Here is a 20219-nt window from a genome sequence, read left to right as displayed (position 1 = left end):
AGTACACCTGCTGAACTTGTCAAAAATCCATCTGTGCGAGTATGAGTTAACATGGCATGCATGGAAGAAATACATGACATTAGTTACCAATATCCTGGTCCTTCCTTTAGTTTTGTTAAAAAGATGAAATAAATTTGCAGCATTGTTTATAATGTTATAAATGGCAGTTACCTAAAATGCTTTGAGTTCCAAACATGTGCAATATCCACAGCCTCTTCTTCAGAGCCATAATCGGCAATTTCTAACAACCTTTCTACCTGTAACAGCAAGTAAAATTTGTTTTAATACTGTGTGCTTTAAAAGGGTGTATATTAGAAAGATATACATGAATTCACTTTTATCTTTCTTATTTTCTTATCTTATCAAACTGTCCACAACAAATACATCATGTTCTTGTAGCCTATTCTGCTCAGGACAGACTATAAAGGTATAGCGATATATGAAGCCTCATTTGTTGGCATGCAGGCTTTCTATTTGCACTTCATTTCATCACAGAAATTCAACACAAGGATTACTGCCCACCTCAGCTATCGCTGCTTGCTGACGGTCTTTAACAAAGACCACTGGAGGAACGCTGCCCATAACTTGCTGGGTAATGAGAAGGTGTCTGGAAATTTTAAAAAGATATATTTTGACTTGATTGGAATTTGTCCACCTCTAAATCAGTAAATTCTCATTATCCTGTTTTTATGAATGTTGCATTGAAAACTATAGATATACCAAATATGGTTTAGTTAACATCTAAGCACCAGTGTAATGATCGGGCACTATTTAATAGAAAAGTGATGACACTTACCTGACACGAGGGGAATATTTTTCTAAGACTTGCTGAACATGGTCATCTTTTTCCACTGAACCACTTGCCACCCAGTAAGCTCGACATGCCGAAAAATCCACAGTCAACATAACCTATAAGATCAGCAGCACATCCCAATATCAATGCACCGTTGCACTCTGTACAGCTGTGGATTCGATCTTGACTATTAGATTGCCAGGAGTCAGTTCAGGGTGTTTAAAAACCTACTATCATTGCAGCTGGGTTATCATCCAGTATTATTATACCATCACAAATAATTTTCTGACTTCATATAAGAGAACATCTAATTCTCTTTAAGAAACCAAAGGATGAAATATTTAATCTAGAGAGTAGAGGTTCTACTCTTTGGATTACATATTTCATAACTTTAAAAATATCAAAACCAAGGGAAGATTTTCCATAGCACTTTCCCCACAGATTTTGTTTATTTTCTTACACTTTTATTGTAAGATAACTAAAAGATTTGCTGCGTGTTATTTGTAGCAAAATCAATCATATTCTTTATAAAAGATGTTTGCAATCTCACTACATATAATTCACGGGAAAAATTCTCTTGACGATTTCTGAGCTGTAACTGCTAGCTCACTTACCAGCCCATACCTTTTGTTCCTACTGTAGAATTTTCATTTCATTCTAATCACCTGTTAAATCAACTTATTTCTTGTTACAATCAAATAATACAATCACATAACAGGAAGGACCCATAAAGACACCTGTTTTCACATATATGAGAATAAGTTACATTTGAGTGTTAAGAGACAACTGATATTCAGTCAAGAGGCTGAGGAAGCATGAAGGCAGATATCCAAATCAATTTGTAGAATTTTCACACAGCACTAAAAACAATCCACCATGTGCCATCCTAAATACATCAAGTTTTCTTTGCATAGAAGATGGTATCTGAAGACTGGCAAGTGGCAGAATTAGAAGTCATTGTATTTTAGCCACAGGGAAGTAATGAGAACGAGGGAGAAAGATGCTTAAGTACAGGGAAGTGTGTAAAGGAGAGACCAGACTAGAACTCCTTAGGCTTCAAGCGCTAGCAATTTCCACCAAGGGTGTTAACAGAGTTGACCGAAGAAATTCCAAATCTTCTCACCCATATCCTTCAGAGCTTATTGCAACCGGGTAGCATCCCAATTCAAAAGTAGCAAATATGATCCCCTAGCTTTAAAAAAAAAAGGAGCAAGGGGCAAAAGCTCAACTCAAAAAGACTTGAACTTTACCTTGACTGTGGAGGGAGTGTTGTAGACTTTGATCAAGGTAGCATAAGGGATCATATGGAAGGACAGAGTCTAATTAAAAGGAGCAGTAATGGAGTCAGAAGGGTAAGTTGTGTCTGATCAATTTACCAGGTTTCTTTGCAGAGGTTATACACTAGAGTTGTTAACAGTGATTTAATGCAGGTTATTTACCTGGATTCAGGAAAGCATTTGGCTGTTTCACAAATGCATGTCCATGGGATGGGAGATAATCCAAAGGCACCTGCATTTGGTTAGGAAAATGGGCAGAGGGTGGTAGATGGAATCCAACCTAAGATTAGATGGAAGAAGTGAATAAAGTATATATTTCTGCAGAATAGATTGTTCAAATTGTTGTTTCCATGTTCAACAGTTAAGAAAGTAAAATGTTTAATGTGCATCAAGGAGGGTAAACCGTAAGCTAAATGCAGTGTTGTATTTTATATGGCCTTGGTGAGTTTCCAGATGGATTATAAACGATTGGTTTTGGTCTCTGTACTACAGGAAAGATGTGGTACAGATGAGGATTACAAGGCTTATTTCAAAGGGCTGAGTTGAGGAAAGGTTGTCCACCTTGGGACTTTACTCTCTGCAGGTGGCATGTCATACAGCAAAGAGTTTGACAGGTATGGAAAATCTGAATTTAGCAAAGTTGTTCTTTCAGACACAGGCCTGTAGGAGACACTATTAAAATGATGGAAGTGATAGGACAAGTGGAAACGTAGGCATATTTTTGTATCGTATGGTACTTTGGAACAGGTTACCACAGGATGGTAGTTGGGGTTTTGGGAGGGGGGGGGGGTTGCAAGGGAGTAATGGAACAGAAAATCATGGTAGGTTTTAAATAAAATACTGGATGAATTCCTATTAAGAAATAGAGCTTTTATTTCGACAATCAGATAAGAAACCTGATAGGAGGTTCAGAATGATAACTAGATGGTCTTCTTGCCCTACAACATTACCATGTACAATGTTGCTTCTAAAAAAAAATACAGTTCAGCACCAATGCATGCAAGAATATTGCACACTGATGAACTTTCACTATTGAATCCTTCTCCTGCACTCCACTTTTGGATAGAACACTACATTAAGATAAATTTGTACATACTTTGGATAGCTCAACTTTGTGGTCATATACTTCTGGGTTGACTTCATTACTGTTCAACAGCTCTGTGATTGCTTTATAAAGAACATTATTGAGTGTTCTCATTCGGAAAGTATCCTCCTTCTGCATCTTGCGTTGAGGTTTCAATACATTCGCCAAACTGGAGGGCTTGTAAAGCTATACAAAAACAGTAAATAGAACCAAGCAACTGTAAATCACAATGATAAATAAGATCCTACTTTTTAAACAAGTAATAACCAGGTAGGTCCAAACTGGGCCAAATCCAGTGAGTTTGATCTCAACTCAGGTTCTAAGGTTTCAACTTGGACCAGTCAATAATGCTTTAGCTTCTAAATCAGAAACTTGTGGACTTAAACCCCACTACAGCACATGATGAAGTCCAACTCTCCAGTGGTGCATTGTTGCTCTTTCGATGAAGTGATCCATTCGCATTTTGAGGAAAATCCCATATCACCATTCTCCCCATATCCAGGCCAATATTTCTCATTCAACAAATACCATCAAAAATACAGATTAACTGCTCATTCAAATCGCTGCGTTTTATTAATGCAGAAGTGTTACATCATGTAATGCACAATACATTATTCTACTGCTTAGGTAGAAATGTGTTACTTTAAAGGAACAAAATTCACACTGATCTAGGCCTATGTTTACTTAACAGAGTTTAAGGTGCTAATGAATCTGAGGTTGTAAGTTAAAAGCCAAAAGACTTGCAGGTTGGTAGGTAAATTGGCCATTATAAATTGTCACTAGTATAGGTAGGTGGTAGGGAAATATAGGGACAGATGGGGATGTTTGGTAGGAATATGGGATTAGTGTAGGATTAGTATAAATGGGTGGTTGCTGGTCGGCACAGACTCGGTGGGCCGAAGGGCCTGTTTCAGTGCTGTATCTCTAATCTCATAATCTAATCTATCAAGTGACTAGGAACAAGCAAAGCTCCTGGAGATTGCAGTGCCCATGAATCATTCCAAACACAGCTGTTTCCCTGTGGAGCCCTGAGCCCCTGGGCCACTAATAAGCCTGTAATAAAAAAATATTGTTTTTTTTTTAATCACCTTATTGGGCCTCTTGTGACTCGGCTGCTGTACCCATCTTAGCTGCCCTGTATTTTCCTTTGTTTCAAATGTTTATTTACTCTTCCCTTAAAAAATATAATGGTCTCTGCCTCAATTACTCCCTGACGCCAAGTATTCCAAAACTCTTACAAATTATTTATCCTACCTTCTTACTTTCACAGTGACAAGTTTTAAATCGACAACTCTCTGTAACTAGGAAGTACAGAGGGACCTTGGTGTACTTGTCCATAGATCACTGAAGGCAGCAGCACAGGTAGATAAGGTGGTTATGAAGGCATATGGGATATTTGCCTTTATTAGCCAAGGCATACAAGAATATAAGAGCAGGGAGGTTATGATGGAGCTGTATAAAATGCTAGTTAGGCCACAGATGGAGTACTGTGTACAGTTCTGGTTGCTACACTATAGGAAGGATGTGATTGCACTGGAGAGGGTGCAGAGAAGATTCACCAGGCTGTTGCCTGGACTGGATCATTTCAGCTATGAAGAGAGACTGGCTTGGCTAGGCTAGGGTTGTTTTCCTTAGAGCAAAGAAGGCTGAGGGGGGACCTGATTGAAGTATACAAAATTATGAGGGGCGTAGATAGGGTAGACAGGAAGAAACATTTTCCTTAGCAAAAGTGTCAATAACCAGGGGACATCAATTTAAGGTAAGGGGCAGGAAGTTTAGAGGGGATTTGAAGAATTTTTTTTTCACCCAGAGGGTGCTTGGAATCTGGAACACACTGCCTGAAGGGGTGGTAGAGGCAGGAACCCTCAACATTTAAGTAGTATTTAGGTGAGCACTTGAAACGCCATAGCATACAAGGCTACGGGCCAAGTGTTGGAAAATGGGATCAGAATAGATAGCTGTTGCTGTTAAGGTCACCATGACCTCCAGCACCCCTTCAGGCTGTGTGTTCCAGATTCCAACCACCCTCTGGGTGAAAATTCTTTTCCTCAAATCCCCCCTAAACCTCCTGCCCCTTTGCTTCCATTGTAATAAAGCAGGGCATCTAAAAGCTGATTGCTGGGGAACTAAAGGGAAAACCTGTAGGGTTAATCAGGGCACAGCCACTCAGTGAAGTGATGGAAAGCACTGCAGAGCAAGCTGTAGCTTTAACTGCAGTAAGAGTGAGACCTACGGGGCTTACTACAACAACTGCAGGAAAATTTAATAGGATTCCTGAAGGTGATCAGGGTTTTGTGTCTGAAGAGAAAGTAACCCCATACCCCTCGAGTGGGGCAAGCAAGCCCATAGTAATTTTCCGGGACACAGGGGCCAATAGATCCCTTTTTCTGGGAAAAGGCCTGACCTTAAGGCTATGGGCCAAATGCTGGAAAATAGGATTAGACTAGATAGGTGATTGATGGCTGGCAGAGACACAATGGGCCGAAGGGCCTGTTTCTGTACTGTATAACTCTATGGGCTGAATTTTACCTTAGATGGATGGGAATTCGTCATCGACGTGAAAGTCGGTGGTGAACCCGCTTCCACCTAGCCCAGGGATCCGTCCTGCATTTTACAGGTCCCCGGGCTTTAAGTGCCCCGAGGTGGGACTTCCACCCACTTGAGGGAGGAGGTGCCGCCTCCGTGAGCTGCCGGCCAATCAGCGGGCCGACAGCTCTTAGTCCCAGCAGCTCAACCGGGAGCGGTGGCCACTGCTGAGACTGCAACCTAGCCGACGCCAAGGAGCCTGGAGGGAAGGTAAGTTAAGGTTGCCTCACCAGGAGGATCGGTCCTTCCCTGGGAGGCTGGAGTGGTCGTTTGGGAGGGGAGGGGGGGCATCTTGGATCCAGGAGGTGGGCTGGGAGGCAGGGGCGGCCCGCATTCGGGCACCCTGTGCCTGATTGTCATGGCAACCCTGGGGCGCGGAAAGGCTGGCAGCTATCGCTGAGTGGCCTTTCACGTCCCCAGCACGCGTGCTTGCAATGGGCAAAATACCCGTGGAGGCAGGCAAGGGCCGTTAAGTGGCCAGGATTGGCCTCAGCGGGCGGGCCATTTCCCACCCCTTGCCCGACGCCATAAACTTGTCCAGAGGCGGAAGCGGGGCGGTTAGGCTTCCCGGAGCCTGCCGCTGAATTTTATGCTGCCCCCACGCCATCAACTGACCCGCTGGGGCGGCATAAAATTCAGCCCTATGACTCTATAACTCCGAAAATAGAAACAGTCCTTTCCTACTGACCAGAACAAACATTTCATCATTTTAAAACTGAACTGTAAATCTCCCCTTAGCCTTGTCCAGTCCACTGAAAACTATAGTTTCTCATCCATACCCTGGGAACTTATCTACCTTCTTCTTAAAGGACTGCGTGAAAACCATACTCATTGAATGCTTTGTAATCTGCTCGAGAGAGAGAGAGGACTCTCTGAAAAGAAATACTTACTAACATCTAACATAGAGGTCAGTACAAAACCAACAAAGAACAGTACAGCACAGGACCAGGCCATTCGGCCCTCCAAGCCTGCGCCGATCTTGATGCCTGTCTAAACTAAAACCTTCTGCACTTCCGGGGTCCGTATCCCTCTATTCCCATCCTATTCATGTATTTGTCAAGATGTCTCTTAAACGTCTCTATGGTACCTGCTTCCACCACCTCCCCCAGCAACAAGTTCCAGGCACTCACCACCCTCTGTGTAAAGAACTTGCCTCGCACATCCCCTCTAAACATTGCCCCTCTCACCTTAAACCTATGTCCCCTAGTAACTGACTCTTCCACCCTGGGGAAAAAGCTTCTGACTATCCACTCTGTCCATGCCGCTCATAACTTTGTAAACCTCTATCATGTCGCCCCTCCACCTCCGTTGTTCCAGTGAAAACAATCCGAGTTTATCCAACCTCTCCTCATAGCTAATGCCCTTCAGACCAGGCAATATCCTGGTAAACCTCTTCTGTACCCTCTTCAAAGCCTCCACGTCCTTCTGGTCGTGTGGCGACCAGAATTGCACACAATATTCTAAGTATGGCCTAACTAAAGTTCTGTACAGCTGCTGCAGGACCTGCCAATTTTTATACTCTATGCCCCGACCGATGAAGGCAAGCATGCCGTATGCCTTCTTGACTACTTTATCCACCTGCGTTGCCACTTTCAGTGACCTGTGGACCTGTACGCCCAAATCTCTCTGCCTGTCAATACTCCTAAGGGTTCTGCCATTTACTGTATACTTCTCACATTTGTCCGGATTAAACTCCATCTGCCATTTCTCCGCTAATAACAAAAGCAATTTTAAAATTTTTTGTCAAAAACGCAATATCTTAAGTGCCGTAATGCTGTTACTCAAATGCCAATAATAATGAAAAATAAGAGACACATTTCAACTACATTTTAAAGGTTTTTACAAAAAAAGTTAATTGAATGATACTTTCTCATAAGTAAAATGTTAATAAAAGTTTAAGAAAACTAAACAAGGCATTTAATTACCATCAAAATGGGTTTGATTGATCAAGGTCAGGAGCTGCATGAGTCCTTAATGAGCTGCATATGGCTCCAGAGCCAAAAGTTGCAGACCCCTGATCTAAGATAATTACTTGCCTAAAGAATTTTATTTACATGACTTGTGGTCCATCCCTATCCATTTCAAAAAACCTATCCAAATGAAACTAATATTTTCATTTTCTCAATTGCAGGCTCTCTAAATCGGTGTTCCTCTAAAAGGAAAACCCCAAATCCTGTAGCCAATTCTGCTAAGTAAGAGTTCCTAAGATGATATTTTGGTTACCCTCCTCTGCACCTTCTCCAGGTGTGATATCTCACATCATGGTTGATAAGTAAATTGGCCATTGTAAAAAAAACTGCCCCTAGTGTAGGTAGGTGGTAGGAGAATTGAGGGAAGGTGGGGATATGAGAGGGAAAAATGGGATTAATATGGGATTAGTATAGTTTAGTTTAGTTTAGAGATACAGCACTGAAACAGGCCCTTCGGCCCACCGAGTCTGTGCCGACCATCAACCACCCATTTATACTAATCCTACACTAATTCCATATTCCTACCACATCCCCACATGTCCCTATATTTCCCTACCACCTACCTATACTAGGGGCAATTGCTAATGGCCAATTAACCTATCAACCTGCAAGTCTTTGGCATGTGGGAGGAAACCGGAGCACCCGGAGGAAACCCACGCAGACACAGGGAGAACTTGCAAACTCCACACAGGCAGTACCCAGAATCGAACCCGGGTCCCTGGAGCTGTGAGGCTGCGGTGCTAACCACTGCGCCACTGTGCCGCCCCAAATGGGTATAAATGGGTGGTTGATGGTCGGCAAGGACTCGGTGGGCCAAAGGGCCTGTTTCGGTGCTGTATCTCTCGATGACTCTATGTGCGGACCAAAACCTGACAATAGTCCACGTGCAGCCATGCTAAAGCATTTTGTAGCCAAGCATAGTGTTTACGTTTTATTTTGCACTGTCCTAGTATTACAACCTAAAACCCTATTGCCTTCCTAATAGGTTAACTAGTGCTAGCAGGTTGGCTGGAGGATTTAAACTAATTTGGCAGATGGAGCAGCACCAGGATGAACCTTGGCCAAACAAGGGGAGGAATGAGTACTTAATATTCCTGGCTACAATGTATTCAGGAAAGATACAGAAGGGGATAAAAAGGAAGGGGTGACAATATTAATCAAAGATACTGTTACAGCACTAGAAAGGGATGATGTACACTACTAACATGAGGGTTCAAACAAAGTCCATTTGATTAGAATTAAGGAACAATAGAGAAGCTAGTCTGCTGCTAGGTGTATAGTATAGGTCAGTAGTAGGAAGTAGAGGAGCAAAGTTGAAGGCAAAATGCAGAAAGATGCAAGAACTTCAAGGTAGTGATAATGGGGAACTTCAATTTCCCTAATATAGACTGGGAAAATTTACAGCAAAAGGACAGAGGGAGAGGAATTCCTGTAAAGTTGTCAAGAGAAATCTCGATCAATATGTTTCTAGGGGGCCAACTAGAAAGGAAACCGTGCTGGATCTAGTTCTGGGAATGAAGTGGGGCAAGTGGAGTATGTTTCAATGGAAGAGCATGTGACAGTGATCACAATGTTATTAAGGTTTAGCTTAGTTATGAAAAGGACCAGGAAATATCAAATGTGAAAATACTCAACTGGAGGAACCTAATTTCAGCGATCTGAAAAGGGATCTGGCCCAGGTGGACTGGAATAAAGATTGCCATGTAAAACAGTAAATGAGCAATGGGGGTGAGGCTTCAAAGAGATAGTTTGGGTACAGGCGAGACACGTTCCCACAAGAGAGAAAAGGAAGGGCATCAAAAGCAAAAGCTTCCTGAATGACTAAAGATAAAGGCCAGAATTTTACGCCACCCCAACGAGCCGGATGGTGGCAGCGGGGTGACGTAAAATGGAGCGGGGGCGGGGGTGGTGGTGGCAATAAACAGCTGGAGGATCGATGAGTGCTATTGAATCTCTTCCCTACTAGAGAAACCACATGAACATACCAAGCAGATTTCTTGCATGACTCAAAGAACAGAACTACTTTATTTTGTTCAGAAAAATACTATGTCAGTCCTTAGTTGTAAATCGCATTTGTTTCTTTACTATAACTATTCTTACCAGTTGTGATCCCAGTGTAGGGCTTTCATACCAAAACTTCTTCCTATATTGAAGCATAGAAAACAACAGACTGAGCATATAAACAAGTAAGGTACAGTTTTAGGCTGTTGTTATATCACCGAGGCTGGGAGCTACCCAGTTACATTGCTGTTGTTGAGTCATAATTCTACCACCAATTAAGCGCACACATGCAGAGTTATGCCCCCAGGAAACTTTTGAAAGTTTTGCAAGTGTGGACAGGAATGTGCATGATGGTGGCGAGCTTAACCCAAGTTCTGTAATTTCAATGAAGGTTGGGATGTAATGGTTTAGGATTCATTTTAAAATCATTAATAATTTCCCATACCAATGTAGTTATCCAAAATATCAGTTTGTTTTTATTCCACTGATATTAAAATGACATCAAAATAAATTAGCATTGAAAGGAGGTCTTCCAGCAATCGCTGTATTTTTTTTAAACACAGAAACTTTCCTGTAATATACCTAAAGAAGCAATTGAATGGCCAGTTTTAGAAGTTACACTGGATTATTTCCTGAAGATCAATAAGATACATTTTCATCATTATTTATTTACAAACCACACAGCATTCTCCAATGGTCCAATATACTAACTGAGATTAAAACTGGCAATTTGATAGCTTGATTCACACTTTTAATTTTTTTTAAAAAGATCATTCAATGGTCGGGGTGGGGGGGGGGGGCAGCAGGTGAGAAATCAGAATAAGGTTGTGTGAACAATGTGTAGGCACAGTAGGCCACTTGTATTTATACAACGCCTTTAACGTGGTGCTTCATAGGAGCGCTAACAAACAAAACTTGATACTGAGTCACATGAAGGAGATAATAGGGCAGATTACCAAAAGTTTGGTCGGAAAGCTAGGGTTTTAAGGAGTGTCTTAAAACAGGAAAGAAAGGCAGAGCAGCGGAGAGGTTTGGAGTGGGAATTCCAGAGCATAGAGCTTCAACAGCTGAAGGCATGGCTGCCAATGGTGGAGGGATTAAAATCCAGGATGCTCAACAGGCCAGAATTGGAGGAGCGTAGATAACTCCAAGGGCTGGAGGGCATTACAGAGATACCTTACAAAGCATGCACATGCAGAAAGAAAAGGTATTTTAAAACACTGAACAATTTGCTCTAACAAATAGTATTACAGTTGTGACGGAGTGACTAAAACAAAGATTGTATCTTAGTAGAACAACCGTTACTCGTTGCATTCCGCCAAGTATTGACTTATACTTTTGATTAAAACCAGTATAATTTTTTTTTTGAAAAGATGGTAAATTAATGACTGAGCTCGAAGAAAGTTTGGTCAGTCATTAGAGGTGTTTCATGGTGGGGGCACTGATTAACAAGGTAGCAGACACAACTGGGATTCAAGTACAAAGAGATCAGGTGGGAACTTTTGAAAATTGAAGAGAAATTCAAAACCTTACAGAAACAGTCTCAATACCTACTCCTCATCCAGGCTCAACACCTCTCAACCTTAAGACTTGCTTTCCATAGTTAAGCAGGTCATCACATTTTTAACTTTACAAAGTAAATCAAGGGTTGTATTTTATTCTTTTCATCGCTTCCCTTTATTCCCGCACCAGATCAAAACACTCAGTCTATAGCAGCCTCAAGATTGGGACCTATAATTTGGGGGTTGACCAATCACTACAGTATTTCAGTATTAGAGATTCTACCACTATTAACAAGGTAATGTGCCTTTAATTGTAAGTTTCCAAATATAATCTTTTAAAATTAAAAAAAATGGACTTGATGAAAATTTTCAGATGTTATTTCCTATGCCTAATGTATTTCTTCCCATCACTGTCACAGTAGAGTGCCAAGCACATACATACACCAACATGGAGAAAAATGAACACCAGGGAGTGCTCACAAAGCAATGGTCTAATGGAACAAAGACATGCGCCTTGAATGTAGTAAAACATCCCAAGGCACTTCACAGGAGCATTATCAAATGAAATACGACACCGAGCCATATAAGGCGTTATCAGGGCAGATGATCAAAAGCTTGGGCAAAGAGGTAGGTTTTAAGGAATGTCTTCAAAGGAGGAAAGAGAGGAAGAGAGGTGGAGAGGCATAGGGAAGGAACTTCAGAACTTAAGGCCTCAGCAGCTGAAGGCACAGCCTTCAATGCTAGAGCGATTAAATCGGGGATGCGCAAAAGGCCAGAATTGGAAGGTTGCAGATATGAGAGTTGAGGAGCTGGAGGAGATTACAGAGCTAGGGAGAGGCAAGGCCATGGAGGGATTTGAAAACAAGGATGACAATTTTAAAAATCAAGGATAAGAAATGCTGGAAATACTCAGCAGGTCTGGCAGCATCTGTGGAGAGAGAAGCAGAGTTAACGTTTCGGGTCAGTGACCCGAAACATTAACTCTGCTTCTCTCTCCACAGATGCTGCCAGACCTGCTGAGTATTTCCAGCATTTCTTGTTTTTATTTCAGATTTCCAGCATCCGGAGTATTTTGCTTTTATTAAAAATCAAGGTATTGCTTCACTGGGAGCCAACAAAGGTCAGTCAGCACAGGGGTGATTGGTGAACGGGACTTGGTGCGAGTTAGGATACGGACAGAGTTTTATTTGAGCTTAAGTTTATGGAGGGTGGAAGTTAAGAGGTTGGTCAGGAATGTGATGGAATAGTCATGTCCAGAGGTAGCAAAGGCATGAATCAGGGTTTCAACTGCAGATGAGCTGAGGCAGGGACTGAGTCAGACGATATTATGGAGGTGGAAATAGTCTGTCTTGGGTGATGGTGCGGATATATGGCCAGCAGCTCATCTCAGGGTGTGGACACACTGCTTCAGCCTCAGACAGCTGCCAGGGAGAGGGGTGGAGTTAGTGGCAAGGAAATAGAGTTGGTAGTAGCAGGATCCAATGACAATGACTTCTGTCTTCACAATATTTAGTTGGAGCAAATTTGTGCTCGTCCAATACTAGATGACAATTTAGAAAGGGATTCAGATGATATTAAAAAAAACTTGAAATAGCTTCCTAGTTTGTTATGCACTTGAGCTCACAAGCCACAAGATTTGTAGTCAACCTTTTTTTCATAAAAGTTTTATTCATCGTTTTGACTGCTCCTCCTGCTTATTTTCCTTACAGCTTAATACTTAAGGTTTCCACTGAAAGGGGATTGGAGTACAGGAATAAAGAAGTCTTGCTATAATTGTACAGGGCCTTGGAGATTCCACATCTGGAATACGTGTGCAGTTTTGGTCACCACATTTAAGGAAGGATATACCTGCACTGGAGGTGGCACAGCAAAGGTTCACTAAATTGGTCCCTGGGATGAGAAGGTTGTCTTATGATGAAAGACTGAGTAAATTGGGCCTATATTCTTTGGAGTTTACAAGAATGAGAGGCGATCTCAATGAAACATACAAGATTCTGAAGGCGGCACAGTGGCGCAGTGGTTAGCACCGCAGCCTCACAGCTCCAGCGACCCGGGTTCAATTCTGGGTACTGCCTGTGTGGAATTTGCAAGTTCTCCCTGTGTCTGCGTGGGTTTCCTCCGGGTGCTCCGGTTTCCTCCCACATGCCAAAAGACTTGCAGGTTGATAGGTAAATTGGCCATTAGCAATTGCCCCTAGTATAGGTAGGTGGTAGGGAAATATAGGGATAGGTGGGGATGTGGTAGGAATATGGAATTAGTGTAGGATTAGTATAAATGGGTGGTTGATGGTCGGCACAGACTCGGTGGGCCGAAGGGCCTGTTTCAGTGCTGTATCTCTAAACTAAACTAAACAGACTTGATGGGGTGGATGGTGAGATTGTTTCTGCTGGTCAGGGAGCCTAGGGCATGGAGGCACAGTCTCAGGATAAGGGGCCGATCATTTAGGACTCAGATAAGGAGGAATTATTTCACTCAAAGGGTTATGAATCTTTAGAATCCTCTACCCCAGAAGGTTGTGGATGCTCCATCATTTAATATATTTAAGGCTGGGATAGACAGATTTCTGGTCTCTCAGGGAATCAAGGGATATGGGGAGCATGTAGCAAAGTGGAGTTAAAGCCCAAGATCAGCCATGAATGTACTGAATGGTGGAGCAGGCTCGAAGGGCCAAATGCTCGACTCCCACTCCTATTTCTTGTGTTAAAACTTCAGGTCCTGGTTCAGACCTGACCCACAAGCTTCAGTTACCTGACCCATAAGGCCCTAATGATACATTTCCTGTTTCTTCACTGTGCATTTCAATATTGACTTCTTGTGCTTCTGGTTTCAGCTTTTTGAACTTCCTGGCCCTGAAGGATTGGAAAAGTTCAATCTCATATTGCTGGATTTAAGGCCTAAATTCAGCAGTGAGGAAAGTAGCCCTTTTCTGTCAACAAGGGAGCAGGCTTTTCCAATCCCCAATTCTAAGAAATTCTTAAAGCTAAAGTCAAAATCAAACATTCACAAGGCAGAGAAAATGGACCAGAGAGCGCCAGTTGTATCTCGGAGACTGAACAGAGAGCATCAGCCAGAAAATAGACAATTGCTGAGCTGTGGGTCAGCACATTTTTGTATGACTGAGTATTTGAGCAGGTTGACTGGGGGGTGGGGAACAGATCTACAATATATTACTCACGCCTGCAACTGCTGAGGTTTCAGGAAATATTTTGTTTAAAGGCTTGTTTCTCACATGGAAAATTTAAAAGGTAACTTTAAACTTGTTTAAATTTCTCACATCTTGCAAAAATCAACAATCGTGGGGTCCACAGCATTGTCAGCACTTAAAATTCATGAGTTAAGAATGGTTTCATACAATGATTGTTTTCCAAATGGAAAGTATGAATTGCCAGATAATTAGAATTCACTCAACATTGCTAAATCTCTCAGTATTGTTAAAGAGAAGTTTGTTCCCAAGTTATAAATGTTACAGAGCATCCTCCTCCTCTTAGTCATCTTGTCTGGTGGGACTAGCAAACAGGGGTTCCAAGAAACAGAAAACAGATTCAAAAAGGGCTATCTCTTAAATAAGTACCTTTGTGTGGAACATGTGAACAAGGTCTTAGCCTTATACGTCATGAATTGTGTGGAATATTGAGTACAAAGGCACTAAGAGATCAAACTGGAGGGAAAATTTGTTAAGAGCTGAGGAATAGTTGGAAAGCAAAGAATAAACTCATTGCAGCACCATGTTTTCCAACTAGCAAACAGCAATGCAGAGGGCAGTGGGCCAGTTCGTGTTGGTGTGGCAGATCTACAAAAGGTGCATTATCTGAAGCAAAGTGTGAAGATCATGGCAGAAATTGGTCAGGCCAGAGAAGCAGAGTGCACCAGTATTCATTGGTCATGCAACTCAAAACAATGAATGGTGAATAACCATCTAAGGACCACACAGAACAAATGGCTGAAAAAGCCCAAGGAATCAAAAGCAATGTATTCCACTTGGAGTAATACTTTGTTGACAGGATCTGACCTCTTTTAGCATTTGGAAGATAATTGCATGTGTAAAGTGATTAGGATCTGAGGTAACTATTCTGACCATTGACAATGCTGCAGCCAAGTTTGAGGAGAGACAAGAACTGATTTTAACTTCAGCCACCAACACTAAACGGAATATAACAGATGGGCTTCCTGTCATGCATCCTGGCCTATTTAATTTCCACTGAAAAGAAAAAAATCAAATAGGATGTGTAACAAATAGCTGATCTACTACGCCCGTTTTACACAATGACCAATAGTTAAAATCAGCCGTACTGTGTCAAGGAACTTTTCAAATTGGTCATCAAAAGTATGAACTGCCTTTTGCTGTTTCTTATGGATAATGGCAACTCAGAAGTGAACACAATATTGTCATCACTTGTGTTGGAGATGTACTCCACTCATCAGCTACTACTGCATTGCACATCAAACAATTTTGGCAAGAAAGTGACCAACCTGCAGCCAATCATGGACTTGTCTGTCAAGGTCTCAACCAGGCCAATTCTGAAATATGCTGGAGCCATTAAAACAAGGCTGCGTTTGCTGACAATGCAACCACTAGATGGAACAGTACTAACACATGCACAAATGCAGCCTCTTCCACTGGAACGTCACTGTCTGCGACGTTCAGGCAGCTGCCAGGATTAAAGATGGCACCGCTCAATTTATCACAGAAAAACAAATGGAACCCGAAAATCCACTCAGTGGCTGCCATTGCTGCCTCCATCCAATCCCCAACAGTCCCCCGCTCCCCCTTGCCATTGTGTGTCTCTCTATCCATCACTCCTCCACCCATTTTCTCACCACTGGTTCCCCACTGCCTTCCCTTAAGCCGGTTCCCCCCCTCTGTCAGCCAGTCGCTCTGCACCTCGCCGCTGCTCTCTGCACTCCCCACCCCACCCCCCGCTCACTCCCCCCCTCCCAGACGCCAGCTCTAGGCCACGCCGCTTCCCTCCTCTTGAACATTGTTCCCATGTTCAATTGTTCTCTGCACACTGCCCGAAGCAAGATGGGCCACAAGGGGTAACTTAGGAGCAAGTGGACGAGAGGAGGAAAGCAAAGCGGCCTAAAGTTAGTGGCTAGGGGAGGGGGGTGGGGGAAGCGAGCAGCGGGGAGCAATCAGCCGAGGGGAGTGGGGAGGTGGTGGCGGGGGAAGCAGTAGCAAGGTCTGCAGAGAGCGACTGAGCGAGGGAGGCAGCCAGTGGGAGTGAGGGGGTAGGGGGAGAAAGCAACGAGGCCTGGAGCGAGTTGCTGAGGGGGGAGAGTGGCCAGTGGGGTGGGAACGAATACCCAATGCAATTGCAGTACGCGGTGATGCTTTACCACACATGCACTAACACTGACCAGGCCCAGAAACGTAATGACTTTGGCGCTACGCAATGGCGTTTTGCCACACATGCGCCAATTAGTCCTGGCAAGATGTAGGCTGCGCATGCACAGAATCTCTGAGAGCAGGTGACCGTTTGTCCATGTGCGCAGCTTGGAGCGCTCTGATGACGTTGGCGGGCCACTGCGTTGTCAGGAGTCACTTTGTTAAAACAATCAAGGATCAGCTGTATATATGTTGGCTGTCATTGCCTGGCGTGAACATACCTTTTTATGAAGTAGAATGAAAGTACTCTACCAGAACTCTACAAGGAAACATGATTGATGGACTTTGCATTTCTAATGGACTTCAAAGACTACCTGTGTTTACATGGGGTTGACCAGATTGTGGCACAGCCATGTGCAGGCTTTTGAATGCAAGCCCAGACTACTTGTGTTCCAGTGAGCCATTTCTCATGCACTGACATTCAAAGGCATCTGTTAAGACCCAATAACTACAATCACTGCACTTCAGGTGCGAGCAGTGTGGCATGTCTTTGCCAGCTGCTTAGCTTCATTATCAGATAACTAGATTCAAGAATGATGAATGAACATCTGCAGGATGTCCTGTGATTATTAGATACTTCATTGCTTAGGCATGGGCAAAGCAGTGGGAAGCCCTGATGTTATATGTTGAAATGGACGATGTTGTAAAAGAAATGGTCATTCAAGAACAGTAGAGCCTAGATTTCTCATTCAAAAACAGTGAAATGTGAAAAAGTCCCTGCAGCAAATGTGGAACTGTTCCAATGGAGAAGAAAGTGTACTGCAGCACATGTTTATGCATGATTCTGTCCAACTTCAAAACATTTTATGCAGTTCATTCAATAGTTCAGTCATACACAGATCTGACACCACGGCCGGAATTTTTTGTTGGGCAGGAGGCCCGTCCACCAGCCGAAAAGTTGGTAGCGAGCCCGCCACCGCCAAGCCTGGGGAGCTGGACTGGGATTTTCCGCTCCCCAGGCTATTAATTGGCCTTGGGCGGGACTTCTACCGCCTGAGGCAGGAAGTCCTGCCTAATGGAGCTGTCAACCAATCAGCAGGCTAGCAGCTCTTAGTTCCAGCAGCAGCACCGATAGCAGTGGCCACTGCCGGACTACACCCAGCCGTCGGAAAAGATGAAGGATGGCTCCGGAAAGTTACGTTTTTAGGGCCTTGCCAGCGACAGTTGGTCGGGCCCCAGCAAGGGAGGTGGGTCAGAGGGAGTGCTGTGCGTTGGGGGCGGTTGAGGCTTCGGGGGCAGCCCTCCACGGGGAACAGGGTGCCCAATCAGGAAAGCCTCCCCAGCCTACAAGGCGGCCACCTGGTTTCATCAGGCAGGCTTTATGAGGCCTCAGCCACATGCCAGCCAAGGGTAAAATACCCGTGTCGGTGGGCAGAGGCCCTTAATTACCAGTTAATTGGCTGCCGCCACCCTGCATAAATTGGCAATGGGAGCAGGAGGGGGTGTAAACTCTGCTCGTTTGAGGGGTGTAAAATTCCAGCCTATGTTCTAAAGTATTGAGCACATGACCTAGTACAGCACAGTCCTTCCAGAATGTTGACAGATGAGAAAAAAATCTTGTTTGCTAAGGTTTATTCAACACAATCTGTTGCCGGCTTTGTAGAGGTAAACCATTTGTGTTCATCTTTCAGCTGACAATTTATATAGTAGGCACGGTTAGTACTTTCATCTCCCAGTGAAAATGGACAGTACAGTGGCACAGTGGTTAGCACTGCAGCCTCACAGCTCCAGCAACCCAGGTTCTGTTCTGGGTACTGCCTGTGCGGAGTTTGCAAGTTCTCCCTGTGATTGCATGGGTTTCCGCCAAATATTCCAGTTTCCTCCCACAGCCAAAGACTTGCAGGTTGATAGGTAAATTGGCCATTGTAAATTGCCCCTAGTGTAGGTAGGTGGTAGGAGAATTGAGGGAAGGTGGGGATGTGGTAGGGAATATGGGATTAATGTAGGATTAGCATAAATGGGTGGTTGATGGTCGGCACAGACTTGGTGGGCCGAAGGGCCTGTTTCAGTGCTGTATCTCTCCATGACATGCTCACTCTCAGTCCTATCAACCTGCCTCCATTTTGCTGTAAAGATGTTACAGTGATGATATAATGGAAGTGATCAGATTTATATTCCACAGGCTTTTCTTTGAAAGCTATTTTATACAATATGGCATACATAAATTCTATGTGCATTTTGAATGGAAATCACTGATTCACCAGATATATTAATTGTACTAATTTATAATGGTTAGACTTTTTGTTGGTCTTGATTCTAGGTTACAGAATAAACCTGCTGAACTCATCTGTTCACAGCTTTATCAACAAGATTGCCTAAAAGTGGTTGCTTTGTACCATCAGCAATGTACATTTGTTCCATGGTCAGCTTTGTTGTAGTTAGTCAACTTTTTAAACTCCGTTCCCAAATCATCTTCCATCATAATTCGTTATATTTGAAATGAACTCCTGCCAGTTAATGGGTACTACAGTCTATGAAAGGCCCACTTAACAGTATTATGTAGTCACATCTGATATTACAATGTTAATTTATCAGTTTTGTGCAATGCAATCATGAAGCTAAGAATTTATATCAATTGTTATAGTTCTCAATTTGGACAAAGCAAAACTCTATTCATAAGTATCTGCCTGTTTTGCTCACCACTCCAACAGACTAAGATTCTAGTTAGAATGGATGGAATAGATTAGCTCTTTTCTATACTTTTCCCAAGTTCTTTTGCAAGGCTTGTTACATTGTTTTTTGTTATATTATGCATCAATAATGTAATAACTAAACAAAAATGTTGCACTTAAGGAGACACGCTGTCGTATATTTGTAACAGTTTAAAAATACACGTGCAACAATTACAACATCTATTATCACAGTGGGAGCAGGGATTTTTAAACAAATTATATACTCTCTCTACAGTCACCCCATCCAAAAATGTTACACGAATTGCAAATCTAGCCAATTGGCACTCATTAATAAATTATAAATCGGGTATGGACAAAGTACTCACTTTGTTTTGGAGAGGAATTTCTTTAGTAAGCTTTTCTTTGCAAGCACGCAGCCAGTAGTTTGCACATGTCTGCACTGAGGCTCACTCCCGAACAGACCCGGGAATTTGCAGCAGTCAGCACGCGTCACACACCTGCGCACTGCGCTCACCACTCCAACTGCCGCCATCGGGCCGACTAGTCGGCCCCAGGACGCGTAACCTTTACAGACGTGAGGAAAAGGAGAATGACCCGTCTGCAACCATGCGCGCTATCTCAAGAAGACGGGGTTGGAAGTAACTTCTACCCGAAACTCCCGTTGTAACAAAAACCACTTCTGCCTTCAACGTCTCAGCAACTGCCACCAATGCTGCCAGCCACACGGCACCTGAGAGTTCTGCGCATGCGCGTCCCATCCCACATTGCCTGCCAATAGTGCACATGCGCGCTCTCACCAGCTCCAGCTAGCCGTGTATTCCATTTAAAGTTGAAGTTTGCGGTCATTGTTGCAGTTTTCGACCGTAGACTTGGCACTGAAATCAATATAATGGTGTAAATTTAGGGAACTTGCCCTGCACTAAAGGTGGCTGATAAAGTTAAAACTGATGCATTCAGAGGTGTGTTAATTTTAATGGCATAGTAAGT

The 20219-nt window shown here is 43.1% G+C and overlaps 1 protein-coding gene across 3 annotated transcripts in view; it reads right to left on the bottom strand.

Annotated features, from left to right (window-relative positions):
* rbfa (ribosome binding factor A) overlaps positions 1-19968 on the bottom strand; it is a 41453-nt gene extending 21485 nt beyond the window's left edge. For 2 of the 3 annotated variants that reach the window (XM_068057346.1, XM_068057351.1), the window contains exons 1-6: positions 19598-19968; positions 9811-9853; positions 3167-3340; positions 797-909; positions 523-607; positions 172-257 (exon numbers count right to left, since the gene is read on the bottom strand). In XM_068057346.1, the coding sequence (XP_067913447.1) occupies positions 172-257; positions 523-607; positions 797-909; positions 3167-3340; positions 9811-9853; positions 19598-19764 (668 nt within the window). In that variant the 5' untranslated portion in view covers positions 19765-19968. The remainder of the gene's footprint in view (positions 1-171; positions 258-522; positions 608-796; positions 910-3166; positions 3341-9810; positions 9854-19597) is intronic. The other variant, XM_068057361.1, reaches the window with a different exon arrangement.
* Between the last annotated feature and the right edge of the window lie 251 nt (positions 19969-20219).

The sequence above is a fragment of the Heterodontus francisci genome, chromosome 2, assembly GCF_036365525.1.
Source record: "Heterodontus francisci isolate sHetFra1 chromosome 2, sHetFra1.hap1, whole genome shotgun sequence".
Taxonomy (NCBI): domain Eukaryota; kingdom Metazoa; phylum Chordata; class Chondrichthyes; order Heterodontiformes; family Heterodontidae; genus Heterodontus; species Heterodontus francisci.
This window is presented reverse-complemented; position numbering and strand designations above follow the sequence as displayed.